This window comes from Cyclopterus lumpus, chromosome 24 (genome assembly GCF_009769545.1).
Source record: "Cyclopterus lumpus isolate fCycLum1 chromosome 24, fCycLum1.pri, whole genome shotgun sequence".
In the NCBI taxonomy this organism is placed as follows: Eukaryota; Metazoa; Chordata; class Actinopteri; order Perciformes; family Cyclopteridae; genus Cyclopterus; species Cyclopterus lumpus.
In genome coordinates, this window is record NC_046989.1 from 10,706,248 (window position 1) to 10,731,298 (window position 25,051).

The 25,051-nt window shown below is 40.6% G+C and overlaps 4 protein-coding genes across 4 annotated transcripts; all 4 read left to right on the plus strand.

The window, feature by feature from the left end:
- The first annotated feature begins 237 nt into the window (after nt 1–237).
- Nucleotides 238–1,662, plus strand: cnr1 (cannabinoid receptor 1). The gene has a single exon (XM_034527892.1). The coding sequence runs from the start codon at nt 253–255 to the stop codon at nt 1,660–1,662; it is 1,410 nt and encodes a 469-aa protein (XP_034383783.1). The 5' UTR covers nt 238–252.
- A 3,132-nt stretch (nt 1,663–4,794) lies between these two features.
- LOC117727664 (akirin-2-like) lies at nt 4,795–7,912 on the plus strand. The gene is made up of 5 exons (XM_034528080.1): nt 4,795–5,342; nt 5,808–5,942; nt 6,264–6,413; nt 6,501–6,572; nt 7,293–7,912. Exons 1-5 carry the CDS (start codon nt 5,171–5,173, stop codon nt 7,301–7,303), a joined length of 540 nt encoding a protein of 179 aa, XP_034383971.1. The 5' UTR covers nt 4,795–5,170; the 3' UTR covers nt 7,304–7,912.
- A 1,947-nt stretch (nt 7,913–9,859) lies between these two features.
- Nucleotides 9,860–10,433, plus strand: LOC117727680 (probable arginine--tRNA ligase, mitochondrial). The gene is made up of 3 exons (XM_034528102.1): nt 9,860–9,872; nt 9,999–10,157; nt 10,305–10,433. Exons 2-3 carry the CDS (start codon nt 10,041–10,043, stop codon nt 10,410–10,412), a joined length of 225 nt encoding a protein of 74 aa, XP_034383993.1. The 5' UTR covers nt 9,860–9,872; nt 9,999–10,040; the 3' UTR covers nt 10,413–10,433.
- A 3,246-nt stretch (nt 10,434–13,679) lies between these two features.
- On the plus strand, nt 13,680–14,637 carry LOC117727532 (hydroperoxide isomerase ALOXE3-like). The gene is made up of 2 exons (XM_034527893.1): nt 13,680–13,883; nt 14,006–14,637. Exons 1-2 carry the CDS (start codon nt 13,731–13,733, stop codon nt 14,183–14,185), a joined length of 333 nt encoding a protein of 110 aa, XP_034383784.1. The 5' UTR covers nt 13,680–13,730; the 3' UTR covers nt 14,186–14,637.
- The last annotated feature ends 10,414 nt before the right edge of the window (nt 14,638–25,051 follow it).

Genomic DNA, 25,051 nt, shown 5'->3' on the forward strand with positions numbered 1-25,051 from the left:
CTTGTCAGAGACCAGATGTGATTTATAATAAATTTAGGAATTCTATAAAATAATTAAAAACAAATATTTGCATAATGTGAAGATTATGTGAAATATACTTTTTATATCGCTGTGCACTACTGAAAATTGAATTTCCTGTCATAATAGGCATGTGATTTTTTTTTAGCTTTTTCAAATCTGTCTGAAATGTTTGTCATCAATTTGTAGGTTGTCCTGGCGTCTTAGACTGCAGTATTTCCCTCAGACGCAGCCATGAAATCTGTGCTGGATGGTGTGGCGGACACCACCTTCCGGACTATTACATCTGGTTTACAGTATTTGGGCTCCAATGACGCTAACTATGAGGACCCCCTCAATGATGTAGACTTCAAGGCGGGTTTCTCTCTGCAGAAGCCCTTGTCTGCTTTCCGCAGCAACTCTTTCCCGAACAAAGTACCTGCAGACGAGGAGCTCATCCTCAAGGGCATCCCCTTCTTCCCCACCAATGCCACAGACTTGTTTGGCAACAGGAGCACATTCAGAGATGAGACTAACACTATACAATGTGGGGAGAACTTTATGGACATGGAGTGTTTCATGATCCTGACCCCCAGCCAGCAGCTGGCCGTGGCAGTGATGTCTCTGACTCTGGGTACCTTCACGGTGCTGGAGAACCTGGTGGTGCTCTGCGTCATCTTCCAGTCCCGCACCCTCCGCTGCCGACCCTCCTACCACTTCATAGGTAGTCTGGCTGTGGCTGATCTGCTGGGAAGTGTCATATTTGTCTACAGCTTTCTGGACTTCCATGTTTTCCACAGGAAGGACAGCCCCAATGTTTTTCTCTTCAAGCTGGGTGGAGTCACGGCGTCGTTCACTGCATCTGTGGGGAGCCTATTCCTCACTGCTATTGACCGCTACATCTCCATACACCGGCCTCTCGCCTATAGGCGCATCGTGACACGGACCAAGGCTGTCATTGCCTTTTGTGTGATGTGGACCATCTCCATTGTCATTGCAGTGCTACCTCTGCTGGGCTGGAACTGTAAACGTCTCAATTCGATTTGCTCAGACATATTCCCTTTAATAGATGTGAACTACCTGTTGTTCTGGATCGGTGTAACCAGCGTGCTGGTTCTTTTCATCATCTACGCCTACATATACATCCTCTGGAAAGCACACCATCACGCTGTGCGCATGCTCAGCCGCACCTCCCAGAAGAGCCTTGTTGTTTACTCAGCAGATGGGACTAAAGTGCAGACCACACGCCCTGAGCAGACGCGCATGGACATCCGTCTGGCCAAGACCCTAGTGCTCATCCTGGCAGTGCTGGTCATCTGCTGGGGCCCAGTGCTGGCCATCATGGTCTATGACCTCTTCTGGAGGATGGGCGATGACTTCAAGACAGTATTTGCATTCTGCAGCATGCTGTGTCTGCTCAACTCCACTGTCAATCCAATCATCTACGCCTTGAGGAGCAAGGACATGCGGCACGCCTTGCTCACCTCCTGCCATGCCTGCAGGGGCAGTGTGCAGCAGTTGGACAATAGCCTTGAGTCAGACTGCCAGAACAGAAATGCCAACATTTCTGCCAACAGGGCTGCAGAGAGCTGCGTGAAGACCACTGTGAAAATAGCCAAAGTAACAATCTCTGTGTCAACTGAAACGTCTGCAGAGGCTGTCTAATTGGCCGTGACGCAGTAAACTGTAAACGTCATCCTCCCCAAACAATACATTTAACACAATGAAGCAGAGGTTAGATATCCCAGAGAAAGAAATCCTCGACTTATGTCTTCACATAGACGCGTTAGTGGTTCCATTACTTTACGTTGGTCTGTGAGTACATGGTGTGCCAAAGTGCCAAACCGTATCACAAGTTCATAGAAAGGACTTGCAAGTGGAAAGGATTATCAAAGACTATCATGAGTCTGCTGTTCACCAGACTTCAATATGTCCAGTTAGTTAAGGCATATTATATTTTTGTACTGTGTATTCAGGTTTTGAAAACAATATCATTTATGGGATAAGGGGCTACTGACATGTTTAATTCGAGATGTTTTACCATATTGTTTAGACTTTAAAATGTATCTTGCACCATAAATATAACTCATCTTCTTGTCTTGACTTTCTACAGGATTCATGTACAAAAATAAAAGCTAAAAATAAAGTTCAAATAACTTTGATAGTTGTATTCCAAAATTAACATTAAACGTTTCATTTTAGTACTTTCCTCTGACAATAATCAGTGAGTGGCAAACTGCGTGAAGACATTTTGAGATATGACAGGTGATTCGTGCTCAAGAGAAAAGAAGAAAAAAAACGTTATCCAAATGAAATGGAGGTAAACGGATTCACATCTTTTAAGTGTGTCAAATATGGAAATGGCATTTTCGATGGCAGAGTGACGATCGTCCCTGTTGTCCATTTCTTTAACCACTCGCTGTTAGACCTATAGAGTAACGTGTCTTTGTTCAAATGTGTACCTAACAACTGTACAGTCTTTTCTCGCTAAATAAAGTGTTCAAATCAACTCCTTTAGCTTTACAGCCAACACAACAACAACAACAACAACAACAATAACAACAACAGCTTTTGGCCAATGCTTGAACACATTAAATCTGAATTTGGATGCAGTGTGCTGGTCACTACTGTAACAAACTGAAGTAGTTTCTGAGCTGCTTTCATCAAATGTACAATTTGTATTGCCTTGTGTGTGTGTGTGTGTGTGTGTGATACCTTGTGACTTGATGATGTATGTCCAACCCCAAGCCGTTTGATCATTGCAGTGAGTTGTTTTAGGGCTACTGTTGCAGGTGGGCATCATTTCGGAAAATAAAAGCAACCCATGCACAGGCCTAGTGAAGTACTTTTGGCGTAACACTTAATAAAAATATGTGCTGTTAATTTTACTTATCTAAACAAAGAAACAAGGGTCTGTTCATTAGCTGGTAACTTGGATGGAAGTCTGTGTGTATGCATTGTGTGGAGGAGACTCGACAACTGACCTTACAAAATAATCTGCTACGATGTGATTTTTTTCTAATAGATGATGTAGAACTTTTATTCTAGAAAACTCACAGCACAATTGTTCTTAGACATTTATCTTGGTGTGACGTTATCCAGACCGCTGTTTATCAGTATGCTTTGCTGCCTCTTGTATTATCCAGTATTGAAGATCAAAATGTCAACTGTCAAGTGGCTTCTGTACAGTGGTGGCATAATGAGGACTCTATGACTTAAAAACCACAATCAGTCAAGTGTTTTATTGCTGTTTTCGAACGTTTGAATAAAGTTGCAGCTGGTTGTCATTTTGCCTGCAGTTGTTTGATTGATTATTTGATTGTGGTAATTAGGAGGTTGCAGCACATGTCGCTTAACTCATCCGACAGTCACTGATCCAAGGAGGAACAGAGACTGAAAGGAAGCCAAGCCATGAACTGACAGCAAGTTGAAGACATCCGTAATGTTTCAGTGCCCCCTTGTGGAAGATGTGTCATTGACAATAGTGGCAGCCTTTCAGAGAAAAGCCAGTCTCCTGTTGTTACTTTTTGTAACCCCAGTAGTGACAAATTGCAAGAGAAGAGCTCCCACAGCATCCTCTGACACCAACATCTGCTCTGCCCTTTTCATCGCTTGGCTCAGAGGGACACGGAAATTACAACATATGTTCACACAGATGTCAACAGGATTTATACACCAAATACTCATGAGGCGGGTTTACTCTACCATGTGTGAAAGTCTCAACAAGACCTTTTCTTGACGTTTTATCAAACAAATAACTGAGAGAACAAGTGGTAGATTAATTGATAATGAAAATAATCTTTTGTTGCAGTCCTAGATGGGACAAAGCTGCATGAATCTTCAATGGCATAGGACTTACAAATCAAAGTATAACACCATGATTGAACTTATTTATATTGTTCATATTGTCCAACACATTTGGTAAACTTCACAGCTTGACACTGCAGAATAATTACACACAAAGTAAAGTTTAGTGAAGTCCTATATGGATGTCAAATGTTATGACTTTTTGGCTGGAGAACAAGTGTTGAAATACCACACATCCTCCTCCATTTTGTACAGTTCAAATGTGTTAGTGTATCAGGGTGGATATGGAAGTGGTAATGATGGAAGGAAAATGTCTCAAACTTTTGGTTGAGTGTGCCAGGGGTGGGGTGTTGTTTTAAATAAAAACCAACAAGCCAGAGTAAGCTTTGAGAAGTCCAAGAGCATTATTACTAGGCTACTATTAGTCTATGTCATTCATGTTGATCAATTCATCATACTAAATCATACCCTGGTAAAGGTGTACCTTCATTTATTTTTATTTTTTTTCAAATGTTTTGATTCTCAGGCAGCAATATTGTTATTTCTTCTGAATTGGAAGTGTGCTCTTAATTCAAGACTAACCACAGGGTTCACATAAAATATTTGATCTGTACTATAAATCAACTGAGGAATAACGTTAAATAACTACACATTATAATTATTCTTTGTAGGCGCATTTTAGTCAAATCCTCATATGAAGTAATTCCGTGTACATTGTAATGATCATATAGTGTGTTGGAGTATTTTTTTAAACAACCGTAAGTATTAAATAAAGTTTGAAGGTTTAAAAAGGCCTTTATTGCTTTCATTCAAACGTTTAAGTAACACTGAAACTGCACAGTGGTTTGAAGGGTTTGCTGAGCAAACGACACATTTGAAAAGAAGGACAATTTCCAACGTCTTCGGGAAATGTAGTATTTCAGTTAATAAAACGATGGACACGATAGGGAACGAAAACTACAAGTACCAGTGTCAGCCATTTCTTCGCGCATGCGCATACCCGATTAGTTCGGACGGAACAAGGTAAACTCTTCTGGGCCGTTAATGGATGAAACTCGGAACAAGTCCTGCTAAATCTGCAATCATCCGATTGTATAGAAAGTTTACAGTAGAATATTCTCCCCGGATCGTCTCAGAATATATCTGGTAACGTAATCTAGATGAGATTTATCAGCAGAAGGCAACAAGAGAAGAAATTCGTGTGAATTTGTCTGCTGAGCGGAATCGCCGCTGCCGTTTGACCGAGCTAACGCTAGCTGGAAGTAGCGGCACAGATCGGGGCCCAGGTTCGCAACTTTCCCACGTAAAAGGGAATTTTAGCCTTTCTTGTCTTCGTGTTTTAAAAAAAAAAAAACATTTTGGCGTGATGGCTTGTGGGGCTACCCTGAAAAGGACTCTGGATTTTGATCCACTGATGAGCCAGGCTTCACCGAAAAGAAGGAGGTGCGCCCCGTTCACGTCTCCGGTCTCTTCGCCACAGAAATATTTGAGAATGGAGCCCTCGCCGTTCGGCGAAGTGTCGTCCAGACTAACCACAGGTACACATTTACACCTGCATTTTATATTTTAATGCTCTCTAAAGTCAGTGTGGTCAAACTACTAATTATTGGAAACTGGACAAAGTTCTCGTGTAGCCCGTGTGTAACGTTATGGTGGTGAAAACAAGTCAATGAATGCTGCTGGTCGGCGGACGCACATCGTATACCATGTGAATCATTACTGCCCAGGTGTGCGTTCGGCATAATCTTTTTTTGCACTTTTTATAAATGAGTAGGCTTTGTGGAAGTTGAAGTGTGGGAATATCATTGAACTAAGGTGTGTGTGTATGTGATGATTTGTAATAATTAACAGATGATTGTTGTATTTGATGCTCACTGATTTACATCGTCGCCACATAACAAACGTCATCTCAATACATCAGCAAGGCCACGTGAAAGTGTCACAATTGTGGATTCTGAGATGCCTCTTCTATAATGGTGCAAATGTTTTTCTTCCTGTTTCAGAGCAAATTTTACACAACATCAAACAGGAGTATAAGCGGCTGCAGAAACGACGACACCTAGACAGTGCTTTCCAGCAGGCAGACAGCTGCTGTCCTCTGGACCTGCAGCATGTTCCCAGTGGACCCGCCCTGCCAGGTAGCTACGATCTTTATGAGCATGTTGACTTAGTTTATTTTACAAATCCGTCAACTTAATACATAAATTATACACTACTCATTTGACTATTTAAGTCATTAGTTTATCATGAGCTGGTTGGTTTAGTTCCTGGTTATGATGACAACATGGAGGCTTTTAGCTGACCATAGCACATGGTTACAAGCCTGAAGTTGGCATGCTTGGCATTAAAGCTGCGCAATTTCTGTATACTGTCTATTGTAGCATTGGCCTGACCAGTTGCAGTGTTGTTACGGTGTTTGATGTCTAGTGTACATTGCATGATATTATCTCTCCTTACAGGAACGTCCTCTGGTGCCTCATCTCCCACTAGGAAAGAGCAGCCTTTATTTTCCATCCGACAGGTTGGGATGATTTGTGAAAGGCTGCTTAAAGAGCGAGAGGACAAAATCCGTGAGGAGTACGATGAGATCTTGACTACAAAGCTTGCGGGTACGGTTGTTATTATAATAAAAATGTTGTACAATTTGTAGATATTAATCCGTACCGTGTGCCAATGAATGTTTATTCTTCCAACAGAGCAATATGATGCGTTCGTCAAGTTCACGCATGATCAACTGATGCGAAGGTTCGGAGAGCAACCTGCCAGCTGTGAGTATTTATTATTTCAAAATCACACTTAAACAAAATTAGTTTCTTTTTTACAATTGTTCTATTATTTGCCATTATATTCATTCTAGCTACATTACTGATGATTATTAGTCCAAAAAATCTCATTGGGAAGCTACTTTGTGACGAATTAATGATTCCTGAAAAGCAAAGTTTGGTCCTGCTTTTCTTCTTTCTACATAAACTGTTACACAAGACTCATGAGCCAGTCACTGCATGTGTTAAGTGTTTACGTTTTGCACAGCAGACGGCATCTTGCCGTCGAAGGTGTGGCTTAGTTTCACAATGGACAGTAGTGGTCCAGCCGAATGTAATGGTGCAGAGCAGACGACTTGTCCGTCTTAATGAACCGCTAATTTCTTCTGTGTGTTGTAAATAATCCTGCATTTTCAAGGTCTCCAGTTATTGTCATAATGCCCCACAATCAGCTTGAGCTTGTCCACCTAAAGTTAAGCCCAAGAGTCTGGTCAGTTTTAATGAAACGCTTTGTTCTGGGCTCATCATTTCACTTTTTGTTTAAAGCTGGTTATAAAGTATTTGTTCATCTCCACTGTTGTGAATCTTGGTGGTCCAAATCCCCATGTGTCTAACAGAGAGCCAGCTTACACTACTGTACAGGTCACAGGGCTGGAGTCATCTCCTGATATGAAATGTGTCAATATTGAAGCGTCCTCATTCTCTTTTCTCATTTGTCCTCCACAGATGTTTCCTGAGTGTCAGCGTCTGATATTGAGGAATGCTCTCTGCTGCAGGCTCCTCCAGGGACTCGGTCTGGTTGGACTTCTCTCCTAGCTGTGCCCAAACACCTCTATGTGGACTCAGTTTGTGGTATCCACATTTGCTGTGTCTACCAGAGCTAGGAGCTAGGGCTTCCTGCTGCCAACTTGTTTAAGGACGCCCTGTGACTCTACCAGTGGCCTCTTAACATTATGTATGTGGCTTTGTTCTGATGCCTTCATAAAAGGTTGATTGCCACCACACATCTGGCCTTTTGATTTTGTTTCTTTTGTTAAATTTGGTTATTTCACAGAGAGGATGTTAGTTGTGCAGCTTCTCTAAATGTACATTTTGAAAAAAGGGATTGAACATTGACGAGTGGATAAACCAAGACTGCCTTTAGACTGGGCTCCAGGAACAGACATTGGCTTTTTCAGCATTGTTTTTAAACTGTACTGGCAATTACTGTTATTACATTTGTATACACTGTATTTTTTTGCGTGACTTTTGTTTATTGTACCAAAATGTCATGATTATTTGCTGCAGGTATAAAGGGGCTTTGATTCAAGAAAAGCGGGAACAAAAATAAAGTGTTTACTCAAGTATTTGGGTTTGTTTTAGTTTTTCTATTTATGACTAAGAAGGGATCACACAAACCGTATAAGCTTTGTGGTTTTCTACATGCTTCCACCATACGGTTATGAATTTTGTTTGTCTTTATCTTTTGATTTCCAAACAAGAAAGTCTCTTTCCACAACCCGTCCCCCTTTTTTATGGGATAAGTTCCAGACACCTGTCAATTATCACTGGGACCATTTCTTCTATAGAGAATTGTAAAGCTTTTTGTTTATCAGCCTCGGGTCACTGCAGGGGCTCTGACTTCTTCACAATGGAGCTGGTAACTACAAATCAGACTGAATTGTTTCAGCGATTGGACATTTTACATTTTTGTGGAAAATTAATAATTTAAGGTAGCTGAACAGGTGGGCTATTAGCGTATAAGCTGATGGTGTTGAGAAACAACAGGATACAATTTTATATTTATTTAAATAACTGGGTTTTTTTCTGCTGGGGACGTACTCTATAATCACTCGTACGGGTTGTGCCTCTGACAGGGTGAGATTCATATGGCTAGTGTTTCTTCTTTTTTTTTTTACTGTTTTATATCCTCTAGTAACTATTATCTATATGTTTCATTTTGGCTTAAAATCCTGAGGACTTTAACTTTGACGGTAACTTATTTGGTCATGAATTGTAATTTTAATGCTGACTTCAAACTATCAATCGGCACGTTACGGATCAGTGGGATTTTACCATCCAGCAGTGACATTCAGCTGCAGACTGAACACTTGGCCACTCGGGTGAGGTTCATCTTGGAGACAAGCTCATCCTTCGTAGCATTTATTTGTTCAATAGCTTTTATCTAAATCGATTAACATGTTTGCTTGTCAATGCATTGGTTGCACTTTGGGGTTCAATGTTTATGTCTGTGACACATCAACATGTGGACTGGAGGAGCTCAAGGTTTTAACCACCAACCTGAGTTACAGCAAAGCCATATCATCAGTTTCCACAAACATATCAACGGTGTTTAGTCTAACCCGTAAAAAATAGCAGAAACATATTTATATATATATATACAAAAACAGAAATATAGAAACCTGTTCATGCTTTTGTAACTTCTAAAATAGATTGTTATATTGGCAATCTTTCCGGTTTTCCAATGAAGGTTTTGAAGTTATTGCACATCAGTCACAAAGCTGCAGCCACACTTTTAACAGGAGCTACGGAAGAGAGCTCATCACTGTCCTCTAATTACTGTAAAGCTGCCATTTTTCCTTTGCTTGAAGAACCTTACTTGAGATATCATTTATGTGTGCATCTTCCTTTGTACTAGCTGTGAATGGGTCTTATTATTATTATTATTTTCCTACTTTCTTTTGTTATTTTATTCTACGTAAAGAGAGGAACAACATTAGTTTGTATATCTTCTTTAAGTACATGCAATGTCTTCCACTTGTAGATTGTTGTCAGTCAGAGTTAATGTGTTTTAATGGTGCAGCTATCCAAATATAGCCCAACAAATGTCATTATGGACACTTAAGATCTACAATTATTGGTGAGTTTTGGATAACATTTACCGGTAGATTTGTTCAGTAACTGAAACCAGAATAGTGACAAAGATTATCATGTAAGTGAGTTGCACTGTAGTATTAGCTTCTATCAGCTCATTGCAGGTATCTCTAGGATAAATGAAATGATGAGAAATAGATGTAAAGAATTGCCAAAATAAATGTTTTGAAAGACCAGAGTGTAGTAAAGTTGTAAAATAAATAATTAAATTCCAGGTCTCCAGGTAACTTTATTGCTAACTTGTTATTCGAATGAACTACCTTGGAGACTGGGGTATGCAGTTTGGTGAGTAAATAAATATTCAACAGAGGTCATCTGGTGTCATAAACGCTATTGATGAAAACTGTTTTCCATCTTTGATTTCTGGTTTGCTGGGAGCTATTTGGATGTCAAGAGAAAGTGAAAGAGAATCGCTTACAGCATTTGTTTGAGGTGACTTTGCATGTTTGGATAAACACACCCAGATTTATCAAAGAGACATGTTGAATGAGTGTGTTTCATCACAAGTATGAAACAGGAACCTTAGTCAAAATTATGTTTGTTGTTTTTGTCTTGCAGGTTTATGTTCAAGTAAACAAGGAGGCAGAGCACAATGAGGATATGAAGCAGGCTGCCAGAGACTTCTTTAGACAGCTGGAACAGCATGACAACGAGGCTGTGTCGTTATGGCAACAGTTCAGGGAGATCACCGTGGACGAGTATCAACAGGTGTACAAGGTACCAGCAGCTGGACTGAATAACATGCATGACCAACTGACACCACAGTTAAGAAACCTAAGCTGTGAAATATAAACTAAAGAAAATATCAGAAGAATAAATATAATCAACTGTAAAATTTGACATTCATTTGTTTAATCTTCCCAGCGGTTAGGGGTCCACTTTGATGTTTACTCCAGGGAGTCCTTTCACCAGCATCAAGCCCAGGAGGTGGTGCAGCAGCTTCAGAGTCGAGACCTGTTGAAAACCTCTTAGTATGGGATGGCTTTAAGTCAGCAGCCGGCATGACACACTAAGTACAAATAATCACATTGGGTTCAATACAATTCCTACGATAGCCACAGACATCAGATTTTATTTCTCTTCTTTTGCATTTGTTTTAATGGATTCTGGCAGAATGTAAAGGAAATGTCAACTAATATAACAAAGGTGTTTCTAAAATACTTTATATCCTAGCTTTAATGAGTAATGTTAATGTTTAGTTGGCTCTTACTGATTTTGTGTAGGGTGTTGAACGTTTTGGCAGACCCTCAATGTATTTATTATTTTATTTTGCTTTTAGATTGTGAAATTATATTTTGAGTTGGAAGCGGATATATCAGAAATATCCTTATTGGAAAAAAACAAAAATATGTCCAGAAACAGCCTTCATTACTCAGTTTGTCCACCAGAGTGCACTGAAGGGTAGATTTCTATCCTGTAACTGCTCAGTACCCTCAGCCGATTAGATTGAAGTCATTGAGTACTGACACAACACAATGCAGCATCGAACCAGGAGTGCAACAACAGCAAAGTGCAGATTAATGTGTTCATATGTAGAGTATAAATAGTATTAAATAGTAAGGGCTGTATGAATATGCATATACAGTATAATATTAACAGTATGCAACATGTGCTGATCAAAAATGTATCGGTCAACATATTGTTACAATATATCTTTAAACACTCACATTATAGTGCTCTTATTACCAATAATTGTACTCTATAAAGACTGTGTCTGTCCCACGCCCACTTAAATTAATGAAATCAAAAGTAACCAGAAGAGGAGTCATACAAAATAACCTCATACAGGTTAACAACACTACTGCAACAGTGCAACAAAACAGGATAATTTAATGTGGACTCCTAAATATTAGATCTCTGTCATCTAAAGCTGTATTAGTAAATTATTTAATATCAGACAATCACATTGATTTATTGTGTCTTACTAAAACCTGGCTGAGCCATGAAGAATATGTCAGCCTAAATGAATCAACTCCTCCAAGTCATATTAATACTCACATTCCTCCACCGGCCGAGGTGGTGGAGTAGCAGCCATCTTTGACTCAAGCCTATTAATGAATCCTAAACCTAAGCTAAACAACTAAACCTACAACTCATTTGAAAGCCTTGTTCTTAGTCTTTCACATCCAACCTGGAAAACATTACAGCCACTTCTATTTGTTATACTGTAACGGCCACCAGGTCCATATTCAGAATTTATATCTGAATTTTCAGAGTTTTTATCAAGTTTAGTCCTTAAAACTGATAAGGTTATTATTGTAGGATATTTTAATATTCATGTGGATATTGATAATGATTGCCTTAGTGCTGCATTTACCTCATTGTTGGACTCGATTGGCTTCTGTCAGAGAGTACAGAAACCCACTCACTGCTTTGGCCACACCCTCGACCTTGTTCTTGCATATGGCATTGACATTGAGCATTTGGAGGTCTTCCCACAGAACCCTCTTCTGTCAGACCATTACCTCATAACTTTTGAGTTTATACTCCCGGAGTATACACCGTTAGTCAAAAGTTTCTACACCAGATGTCTAACTGACAGTGCTGTAGCTAAATTTAAAGAAGCGATTCCTTCTGCATTTGATTCAATACCACGTCTCAATGTGACGGAGGACTCCCTAACTTTAGTCCGTCCCAGATTGATCATCTTGTCGATAGTGCTACAGGCTCAGTGAGAATGACACTAGACTCGATAGCCCCACTGAAGAAAAAGACAGTGAGGCAAAGGAGGTTTGCTCCCTGGTATAACCCTCAGACCCGCAAACTAAAGCAAACTTCCCGAAAGCTCGAAAGTATATGGCGTTCCACCAATCTGGAAGAATCATGCTTAGTTTGGCGAGATAGCCTTGAAACATATAAAAAGGCTCTCCGTAATGCCAGAGCAGCCTATTACTCATCAGTAATAGAGAAAAATAAGAACAACCCCAGGGTTCTCTTTAGCACTGTAGCCAGGCTGACAGAGAGTCACAGCTCTGTGGAGCCGTGTATTCCAATAGACCTCAGTAGTAATGACTTAATGAACTTATTCAATGAAAAGATTTGAACTATTAGAGGCAAGATTGATGATCTCTTGCCCTCAACCACTGCCGATCTGTCATCAAGAGGAGTGGCCTTGGAAACGGCTGTATGCCCTGGTGTATATTTGGATAGCTCCTCCTCAACGGTTTCTACTTCTAAACCGCCTGTCTCTTGGACCCCATCCCAACGAGGCTGCTTAAAGACGTGTTGCCTTTAATTGGCACCTCTCTGTTGGATATTGTTAATGTGTCTTTGCTAACAGGCCATGTACCACATTCCTTCAAAGTAGCTGTAATTAAACCTCTCCTGAAAAAGCCCACTCTTAATCCAGAGGTGTTGGCTTACTACAGACCAATCTCTAACCTTCCCTTCCTCTCTAAAATCCTTGAGAAAGTAGTCGCAAATCAGTTGTGCGACTTTCTACATCAGAATAGTTTATTTGAGGAGTTTCAGTCAGGATTTAGAAAACACCACAGCACAGAGACAGCACTGGTGAAAATGACAAATTACGAATTGCATCAGATAAAGGACTCATCTCCGTACTGGTATTATTAGACCTTAGTGCTGTGTTCGACACCATTGATCATGACATCCTATTACAGAGACTGGATCAGTCGATTGGCATTTCAGGTACCGCACTAAGTTGGTTTAAATCCTATTTATCAGATCGATCTCAATTTGTATTTGTAAACGATGAAGCCTCAATGACCACTAACGTTAATCACGGAGTTCCACAAGGTTCTGTGCTTGGACCAATTTTATTTACCTTATATATAATTCCTTTGGGCAACATTATCAGGAAACACTCCATAAACTTTCATTGCTATGCAGATGATACTCAATTATATCTATTGATCAAACCAGAGGAGCTCGCTAAAATTCAAGAATGTCTTAAAGACATAAAACATGGATGACCTGCAACTTCCTGATGTTAAACTCAGACAAAACTGAAGTTATTTTACTGGGCCCTGAACACCTCAGAGATCAATTGTCTGGTGATGTGGTTTCTGTAGATGGCATTGCCCTGGCATCCAACACCACTGTAGAGAATACTCGAATATCATAGAAACTCTGCATTGTTATAGACTAATCAAGACTAGAATAGAATAAAAAGCAGCAGTCATATATACCCTACAATGGTGCAAAGTTTAAATTCCCAGTGTAGATTGACATGACTTTGTTTGCAATGTTTGACATTAAATCAAGTTTATTTTATTAATTTAGTTGTGACATGTTGAGATTTCTTTCTTAATTTAGTTTGACTACTACTGGATGCCAAATGGCTCACTTCTGCTGCGCAAACCTCCTTCAACCACTAAGGGGCAGTCAAGCATGGAGACAATTTTGGAGACTCTCCCAAATGTTGGTGAGACAGTCAACTTTGGAGCACTCTGTTGGATACTTTCAGAGACGTACTCTGACATGGTAGGTTTGGTGATGATAAATACTCATTATAACACGTTCGCATTTTAAGTGTTTAAAATAATTTATACCAAACACATTACTGTGTCAATCTGATTCACTGTTTTGTTTTGTCCTTTTGGCAGGTTCCCATGGGTTCATACCCCGATGAACGATTCCAGGAGCCTGCTCCAAAGCAGATGATTAAAGAATTTCAAGCAGAGTTGTCCAACCTCAGTGAAGCAATTGCAACAAGGAACTTGCAGCTTGAAATACCTTACAGCTACCTGGACCCTGCTCATATCGAGAACAGTATTGCTATTTAACTCAAGCTGTTTTATCTCTCTGCATGAGGCAACTATATCAATACCTTTTAACACCTGTTTTGCATGCTGGGTTGTGGGTTAAATTCTGACTATACTCTAGGCTGTATCATGTTAAGTCGGCCTATGATGGGGTACCTGTATCTTTGTGTGAATCGTGTTTTACATAGACATGTAGAAATAAGTTAAATGAGCAGTTTTGATAGGACATATTTGAGCTTGGACTGATATGCATCAAAGAGGTCAAAGTCCAAAATAACAGATACTTGACTATCAAGGCTAGCTAATTTCTTGATGTTTATCTTTTTTTAAAGTACCCTGTTCACTCGTTAAATGAGTTGAAGTTAAAATCAAAAGGGAACTTCTATTGTGAGTCAGAAGAATGTTAAGCCATTGCAATTTGCGTTTCATATGCGTTTTCATGCTGTTTTAGGGTATTTAGCATACTCGTTTTGTCTGCAATAATTATATATTTCAACTTTATTTAGCACTACTAATGCCTGACAATATTGAGCTAACAACCTTAAAAATGTAGAAGGGTTATTTAAGCTGTCAGACCTAAGTCTGATTTAGCTTTGAAAAATAGGACATTAGATATCTAAAAAGTATCCAACCCAAGTTTTGGATTGCAGTTGCCCTAGCAAGATTTAGCTCTGAAAGACAATATGTGAACCATGTCTTCAATCTTCAATCTTCTAAAAAAAAATTATATTATCTTTGTGTTTGACATCATGGTGGTGCAGGGGTCTTGTGTTGGGGCACACTTCACCAGAACCTGTATTTAGGCATAATCTTTGGCATTGTTTGCAGTTAAAATTAAAACGGCATGGGATTCAATTGTGTCATTCAGTGTGTCACATACTTATTAGAGATGTAAAAGTCAACATGATTTGAGCATGAGTAAAAATGTATGCAATTAGTGACAAAAACACAACTTTAATATGATTACTTCATTGGTAATTCTACTCACAAGCAAGCCATTTGTTTTTTTAAGCAAAAGCTAAAACATCCACGCTGACTGATTGTTGAGTTTGGTAACTCATCCTACATCCGTTGGACCTGGACAAGTATTTGATGGAAATGTAATACCTCTCAATGACCATAGATAAGATAATGTGTACATATTCTGCTATAATATTACTGCCACACAAATCAGGAAGACATTTTCCAAATTAAAAGAAAACTCTTGTACAAGTGCCGTTACAGTACATTGTATTTATATTGCGCATTTAGTTTCAAGTAAAGTTTAAGTACTTAATATAGATGTAAAGATAGACACTTATCAGCTAACTTAACATCAATATACTAATGCAGTAGTATACACAAGCATACACCCAACCACACAACAACAAAACCTCGTAAACTTTCTACTTGGTTGAAAAACTTCTAACTTCTGTAAACATCAAGCAGCCCCCTTTGTTGCCAGATTGATAGCTGATCCTCGTTTTTATACAGTGATTGTTAAATGAAGATGTAACATGTATCTATGAAAAAACTTATAGCACTGACAGTTGTTTTAGAATAAAAAGGCTAAGATCAGACAAAACAAGAACATAAAAGATCAGACCATATTGTCACGAATTCCCCGTCTTATTAGTTGTTTTCATTCTGTTTGCTGGTTTAATTAACTCTAATGTCATTTCAGACCCGGTCATTCACACCTGATCATCCTTCATTCCCTTGACCTGGTTCTCACGCCCATCTCACCTGCAGCCCATCCCTTCATGCCTGTCAGGACATCACCAGCTACACCTGGCCTTTCAGGAAGTTAAACCTGCCTCAGGACAGTAACCGACTACAACGGAAAGTCAGGAAAAAAATGCAATGGTGAAACACACCATTATTATTATGTCAATGCACAGAGAGGGAGGTAGAAGTCAGGGTGGAGGGGCTTAAAGGAGCCAACAAGCATGAACTTAGAGTAGATACAATCTGAAGATGTTTGTCAGAACTTCACTTATCTTTCCTCATGATCTAACAGTTGATGATCCAAATACGACACTTGTAGTAATGCAAACAGGAGAATCCTAGACAATGTTAAGTGTTAACAAGGTGTTTGGGTTCATAACATCACCCGTAGGCTCACACAGCTCGGGGAGTTTCACCGACTCCGCCTTGTTAACTTCCGCTTCCAGCGCTACCAGAGCAGCAGCAGCCCAACGGGCGGAGCATCTCAACGCTGATTGGCTGGCGAGTTGCGAAACTTTTGCAACTTGCGTTGGAAGTTGAAATATTTCAACTCTGGCGAAATTTCGCAACGCGCGAAACGCGTCTATTCAACCAAAAATTTCAACCAAACGCGTCTATGAGTTGACTTTATATGGGATCCAGACGCGCGAAAGATTCGCAACGCGTTTGGTGTGAACGCCCCTTTACGGCTACCGTAGTCAGGAGCGTCGCGGAGTAATACATACTGTGCTTCGACATAATATTACAGTGTGTGTGTAAGGACCCCAAAATGGCGGACTTCAAATTCAAGGCTATCAGTCACGCAGTAGAACATGGGAATAGAGCAGCTGCGAGATAATTCAACATTAATGAATCAATGGTAAGGAAGTGGAGGAAGCAAGAAGATGACCTGCGCCAAGTAAAGAAGACCACACAGAGTTACGCTAACGTTTGATTTAGCGGTATCAGACTGTTTTTTACAACTGAACAAGGTTGGGAGTTATTCTGAATACGCTCATTAACGTTTGAACAATGTTGAGAGTTATTGTGAACATGTTTAATAAAGTTTGACTGACTGACTGTTTTGTTTCGCTTAATGCGCCTTATAGTTGTGATTCTTAGCCCATGTAGGGCTGGTCTTCAGCAGCTCCTTACTGTATGTACTGTATATGGTGTGGAACATGACATCAAATACAATGCCAGTAAGAGTGCTATCCTGATTCGTAGAACCAAAGAGGACAAAAGTGTAAAATTCCCTGACTTCAAATTGTCTGATAATTACCTCAGTGTCTGTGATAAGGTAAAAATATCTTGGACATTTATTATATAGATGACCGATGATGAAGATATCTATAGGCAATGTCGTATGAAGTATGCACAAGCAATTATTCTCTCACACAGGTTTATATGTGGACAGATGGAGTGAAGATGTCTCTGTTTTAGAGCATAGTGTACACTTCTCTACACTGCACACTTGTGGTCTAATTACAAAAAGCAAGCTTACAGAAACTTCAAGTAGCTTATAATGATGCCATGAGAATATTATTGAAGAGACCGAGATGGAGTAGTGCCAGTGAAATGTTTGTGGCTGCAGGAGTTAATACTTTCCAAGCTGTTTTCTATTGGTAGGTGTAAGAGCCATTTTGTTTACTTGTGTTTTGTTGGACCTCCCACCACTAGGGGTTGTAGGGCGACGACTGTCAATTGAGACAGGCCAATATAATCAAGAGGAAAACTAAGGCCAGGTGTTGCTAGACTGGCAGGCGCACACAGTCTTTTGACCGGGCGGAAGTAGACAGTGTTCGACAAACCTACGGTTTGATTTCTTTCACTCTTTTCTTCTGTACATTTTGGTTTCTGTTGAAAAGACCTACAACATTACAAATAAATAACATTTCAAACTAAAAACTGGACATGGCATCTACTTATTGCACGCGTCAAGACTAAACCTGTAGCAACCATAGTGACCACTTGTTGACAGGCAACGGGGTCACTACAGTAGGTCTATGTATTTTAATTGTGATTTTGTATGTATTTTATTCTATTTAATGTGTTGTACTATCTGGACCTTGAGTCTGAAATAAAAGTTTGATTGATTGATAGTCTGTTGTAGCAGACATTAGTTCATGTGGTAGAGAATTTCAGACTAAGACCACAATGCATGCTTAACCTCTAAAGCTACATGTATATCTGCTGAAATCAAGAAACACAACATTAATAGTTACATCACCTCTTATAGGAAGGCAGTAGTAACATAAAGGTTTACCGTATTTTCCGCACTTAAAAGCGCACTTAAAAGCGCACTTAAATGCGCAATTAAAGGTGCACTTAAAAGCGCACTTAAAAGCGCACTTAAAAGCGCACTTAAAAGCGCACTTAAAAGCGCACTTAAAAGCGCACTTAAAAGCCTTTAATTTTCTCAAAAAACGACAGTGCGCCTTATAATCCGGAGCGCCTTATATATGAATTAATTCTGGTTGTGCTTACTGACCTCGAAGCGATTTTGTGTGGTACACGGCGCTCTGTCAAAATGTTTTAGTACGACTTTGGTAAACTACAAAGCCGCACCGCTTGCAGCATTATGGTGCGTTCACACCAAACGGCTTTATAACTCGAGTCAGTTTATTCGCCAGTCAAGTTGTGTTCATTTGTGTCTTTCGCAACCAGTTGCGAAAAGGAGGCGTGGCTTATCTCCGTGGCTTGGCTCGGTAAAAACAGTTATAAATTCCACCATCCACCACGGTCGAAATAACCACTAGTTCTGCTTTATACTTGTTGTGGACATCCCATAAACGTCGGAACATCTAACGCCCTCGTGTTTGGGTTCATAACATCACCCGTAGGCTCACACAGCTCGGAGAGTTTCACCGACTCCGCCTCGATAACTTCCGCTTCCAGCGCTACCAGAGCAGCAGCAGCCCAACGGGCGGAGCATCTCAATGCTGATTGGCTGCTTCCAGAGCAGCAGCAGTCCAACGGGCGGAGCATCTCAACACTGATTGGCTGGCGAGTTGCGAAACTTTTGCAACTTGCGTTGGAAGTTGAAATATTTCAACTCTGGCGAAATTTCGCAACGCGCGAAACGCGTCTATTCAACCAAAAATTTCAACCAAACGTGTCTATGCGTTGACTTTATATGGGATCCAGACGCGCGAAAGATTCGCAACGCGTTTGGTGTGAACGCCCCTTTACGGCTACCGTAGTCAGGAGCGTCGCGGAGTAATACATACTGTGCTTCGACATAATATTACAGTGTGTGTGTAAGGACCCCAAAATGGCACCTGTCAAGAGACACGCTTACGACGCGGACTTCAAACTCAAGGCTATCAGTCACGCAGTAGAACATGGGAATAGAGCAGCTGCGACAGAATTCAACATTAATGAATCAATGGTAAGGAAGTGAAGGAAGGAAGAAGATGACCTGCGCCAAGTAAAGAAGACCACACAGAGTTACGCTAACGTTTGATTTAGCGGTATCAGACTGTTTTTTACGTGTTACAACTGAACAAGGTTGGGAGTTATTCTGAATACGCTCATTAACGTTTGAACAATGTTGAGAGTTATTGTGAACATGTTTAATAAAGTTTGACTGACTGTTTTGTTTCGCTTAATGCGCCTTATAGGCGGGTGCGCTTTATATATGAAAAAAGATCGAAAATAGACCATTCATTGACAGTGCGCCTTATAATCCAGTGCGCCCTATAGTGCGGAAAATACGGTAAGTCAGGGTGGAGGCGCTTGAAGGGGCCAAACAGCAGGAAAGGAGGATGGTACTAAAGGCAGAGCTGACGTCTACAAACAGGAGGTTGAGACGCCTTCAACACACATTCAAACCCGGCTCGGGTTTTGAAACAAAAATCTAAAGTCATCAAACAAGAACTTGTACTCTATTCAAACCAGTTTGCTTATTTTTTATTTTTAGTCAGCACATAAAGTTCCAGAACAGCTTCAATCTGAAGGTGTAGGTAGGAACTTCCCTCATGGTATGACAGTTGATGATCCAAATACGACACTTGTAGAAATGTAAATGTCTTTTGATTACTGTTGACAAAAAAGTGTAGTTGAGAAATAATATCAAAAAGCCAAGGAAGAGGCCTGCAGTGGTGGGGCAGGAGATTATTGTACAACCAGGCCAGGAACACACTGATCAAGAAGATCAGAGGAGCAAAGAGCAGCTACTCTGAAAGGTTGAAAAACAAGTCTTTGTCCAACAGTCCTGTTTGGGGGTGTAGACGCCTGCAGGATATCACCAGCAACATCTGGCTGCTCAGGAATCTCAACCTGCCTCAGAATCTGCTGATGCAATTCTAAAACACAATAGTCCAGTCTGTTCTGGTTTGGATGAGCCAATAAACAGGGTGGAGGCACTTAAAGGAGCCAAAAAGCAGGAACACAGAACAGCTTCAATCTCAAGGTGTAGGTAGGAACTTTCCTTATCTTTCCTCATGGTATGAGAGTTGATGATCCAAGTACTACACATGTAGTAATGTAAACAGGTTAATCCTAGACAACGAGTTACGCATGTAACTACGGTTATATGAATCCTAGATGACCGCCAGAGGCGGTGCTTAGCCCTGGATATCTTCCGTCTCGCGCACACGCAGGTCAAGTCTTAATAACAACTAAGTCACTTGTGACCTCAGATGACCCCCAGCCGGGTATAAGTTCCGGTGTCATCCCGAGATCAAGCCTATGGAATCTTCTCGCGAAATCACGAAAATAACTCTGGCGGTCATCCAGGATTCATAGAACCGTAGTTACATACGTAACTCTTGTTCTATTTCATCCTTCCTGACCGCCAGAGGCGGTGCTTAGCACTGGATGACTTGTATCAACAGAGTCACGAGGAAACCCAAGGAGCCTACCTCGTATGGATCAAGTAGAGGAATCTGGACAAAGAAACACCCTCAGTGGGTGATGGGTAGCAACGTTCACCCTGTAGTATCTGGTGAACATGCTCGGTGATGCCCATGAGGCTGCAGCACATGTATCCTCCACCGGCACACCTCTCAGGGTTGCCCATGATGGGAAACATTCCTGGTAGAATGGCCCCTCACTCCGGATGGCAGAGCACAGCCATTCGCTTTGTATCCACAGGCAATGGCCTCCACTATCCAGTGGGACAGGCGCTGTTTTGAAAGGGCACAGCTCTTCCTAGTCCCACCATGACAGATGAAAAGCTGCTCTGACTGTCGTATGCCTGTGATGGCTTCGACATAGGCTCCGAGGGCCCGGACCGGGCACAGGAGCCCTTGACCTCTCCTCTTCCAATGGGGGGTCAAATTGTGCAAGCCGGATAGGCTGTTGCCAGCACCTTATGGAGAAATGCTGCATTAAGCCATAGTGTAACACCCAAACCATCCAAGTTCCACCTGAGACAGGACTAACTCACCGACAGGGCGTGCAGTTCGCCTACTCGCTTTGCCGAAGTGGTGGCAAGGAGAAAAACGGTCTTTGCCGACAGCCATCTCAGCTCTGCCTCCACCAGGGGTTCGAAAGGAGGCAAGCATAGGATGTCCAGTACCACAGACAGGTCCCATGGAGGAGCCTTTGGGGTGCTCGGGGGACGCAGTCCCTGAGCCCCTTTTTAAGAAGAGGGACACCAACCTGTGGCTCCCTACCGTGTCATTGTCAATTTTAACATGCTGCCATGAGATAGCAGCTACATACACCCTCAGGGTAGAGGGAGACCGGTCCTTATCTAGGAGGGACTGCAGAAACTCAAGTATAACGGGCACGGGGCACTGCACCGGGTCCTCGTTGTGACCCACGCACCAGTCTGAAAACAGCCTCCATCTACATTCGTACTGTGGACGGGTTGATGGCGCTCTGGCATTCAGAATAGTCTTCCTGACTAGTTCCGCCATGGCGTCCTGCGGCAGAGTCTGTGAAACTTTTAAAATAATGTAATTTCAGTAAAGAGGTCATTATTATGGGTGATTTTTAACATAAACTGGGAGGAAAAATCATCTAGAAAGAATCTTAAACGGCTAACTGATGACTTTGACCTTGTACAGATTGTCTGTGGGCCCACAAGACTAACCAATTCTTCCAGGACCCAAATTGATTTAATATTTAGTAATAGGCCTGATAGAGTTCTAAAAACTCTCAACATGGTAACTGGTCTTTCTGACAACAATCTAACTCTGGTAGCCAGGAAACTAACCAGCAAGTGGTTTAGGCCTTCGGTCAGGGATGATGAATCTTTTAGAATCCCCAAAAGAAATCAAGATATTTTTCATCACACTCTTCAACTAATTGATTGCGATGATCTACTTTCGGGAATAGACATTGAGGAAGACAGTAAAACATTCTCAGATAAATTAGAGAACACTATCAAGGATTTTAGTTGCAAATTTAGGCACAAACATATCAAACACTCTGTTCCTTGGATAAATGATGATATCTTCAAAATAATGAAAGAACGGGATTCTGTCTTAAAAACTGCAATTAAAAATAAATCGAGCCATGACAGACAACATTTTGCTATGCTAAGAAACAAAGTGGTAATGAAATTAAGAAAAGCTAAGGCAGATTTCTTCCTGACTATAATAGAAAAGGCGAGAGGTAAAACTAAAATGATCTGGGATCAGTTACACAAGCTAACGGGACATCCCAACAAAGTAAGGAAGCTGCAGGAACTTAACATTAATGGGAAACTGTCAAATAATCCAGTTGAAGTAGCAAAAGCTTTCAATCACTATTTAATTGATTCTGTAGCGACCATTGCTAAATGTTTCTCCCTTGAGATTAGACCTGTCTGTACACTAAATTCATTGGTTCTAGTCATGATGCTTTCTCCGTACAGGCAGCAGTACACTGGAACTCCATTCCAGGATCAATCAGAGATCTACAATCATTCAATTATTTTAAAGCTGAGACAAAGAAATGGTTAATTAGTACCCAGCTCTGGCAGCACTAGACTGTTACTGCTCCTACCCATCCTTAATCTGTCAGTCAATCAGTTTGTCTGTCAGTTGTTGACTGTCTGTTTTTAGGTCTGTATGTCTTGACTTTGCTAGTCGACCATTCACTCCACCTGCATGTATGTCTTTTGTTGTTGTTTACCTGTCTGTGGTTATACATTTCATTTACTCTGTATGCTTTTATGTGTTGGGTCTCTGACATGGATGTTTTTATTCTGTCCATTTTAACATAGTTCTCCCTTATTTTATTTTGCTTGTTTGTACATTGTATATGTAATCTTATGTTTTTAGGTTTTGTTGAGAATGAAATACTTAGAAACGTAGAATAGAAACCAGACACATATGAAGACCAGATCCGTGAGCCTAGAGGATGGGACCATCCTGTGCTCCAATGAGGCTCTCAGAAAGTCTAAACCAAGAGCCGCCTCCACCTTATAGTCGACAAATCAAAAATGCCCTTAAGGACGATATAGGCTAAGTGCGCACTCTTGCTAAGTTGCCCTTTTTCTTTGCTATTTTAGCTAGATTTTGGGCCATGCATGCATGTTTAACTGCTGGACATAATACTCCTGTTACGATTGAATAAATGTTCATTGATTGATTTTAATTTGCTCGTCTCAAGTCCTGATTTCACTACCACGACAGTTTGTTTCATAACATCTGCATCTTGGGACTACAGATGAAAAATAGCCTCTTGGCTAACTCTGGCACATTTACAGAAATGTTTATATTAATGTACACTGTCCCTTATCAAATAAACAAATTAAAAAATTTAAAAAGCATGTATGATCATCTCTAATTCAGTTGTTGATAATACAGATAGCAGTTTGCTAATGTTTCTAAGGTGGAAGAAACAAGATCTGGACAGCTGCTTAACATGGGGGTCAAACGACAAGCATTGGGCACATATTACCCCGAGATCACGCAGGTTGCGGTAGCAAAGAGCAGCTACTTTGAAAGTTTGAAAAACACGTTTGTTGAGAGTAACGTCATCTCTTATTGGAGGGAGGTCAGGGCCGGGGTGGGTAATCGGGAAAATCGGGAGAGTTCCCGATGGGCCGCTTCACTTCTGGGCCGGTCGAGAAATGTATTTGTTGACATTTGTCACGTTAGTTCATCTTCTCTTAAAGTGGGCTACACACGTTCCGCATTCTTACACCGCAGCCTCTGGGTTGTACCATGTGAGGAAATTCTCCCCTCCCAAATAGAGTTGGTTCGGTCCGTAGCCCGTCTTTTCCAAAAGCTTTTCTCAGATAGGCTACGGATAGCTGGGCCGGCCCGACCGCAGCGATACGCGTCAGGGAGGATGGACGGGAGGAAGAGGGCAGGAGGGGCTGAAAAAGCCAGGTTGAAAAAAAGAAAGGCATTGGAGGAGGATGCTGCCAAATGTGCCACGTTTACTGATTTATTTTCAAGAGGACAAACACAAGTGGCAACTGGTAAAGAGAGACAAAGGCCTATTGATTAACAACGTAACTATTCGGCTAACGTTATAGCCTTGATTAATAGCGTTGTCAACCTATTCCCAAGCAAAATATTAAGTTGATTTTAACTATTGTCTAAACAATAAAACATTCATTCTCATGCATCATATAGTTAATTATTACATTTGTCATTAACAAACAGAATAATAAAACAGTGAACCTCTCTTATGTTTCATAATACATTCCTCCAGAATATTCCTCATAATATCCCAAATTAATTATCATAACTTTCTTTATGTATTAATTTAAAACATAAACTTTCTTATCTACATGTGCAAGTATATATAAAATCCACTACAATTCAACAAAGTATGCAGTAATATGACTCAACATTTTTCTTTGTAGCTTCGGAGTTGAACTGAGTTGAACTGTAAACATTAGTTCAATATGCCTCTTTGTTGAAGAGTGGGATATGTTTCAAATGTTTTATTTATTTATTTCTGCTTTTGTTAATTTATCAACCTATCCTTGTGGAATAGTGGAATATTTTTTGTTAACTTCTCATCTTAAGTGGATTATTATTGTTGTATTTAACCTTTACATTATTTGTTGGACCATGGTATTCATTTTTTAAAAACTACAGGATAGTAAGAGCTGAACTTGCTGAACTCATTTATCCAATTTCCACTACCATGGAAAAAGTGGGCTGGTCTTGAGCCTGAAATTCCCAGCCTGAAAAGTGGCCCTGAGAGAGGTAGTAACAAAATGGTAGAAGGCAGGGACTTACAAGAGCTGACAAGCAGGAACACAGAGTACAGAACAGATTCAACCTAATGGTGTTGGTAGGAACA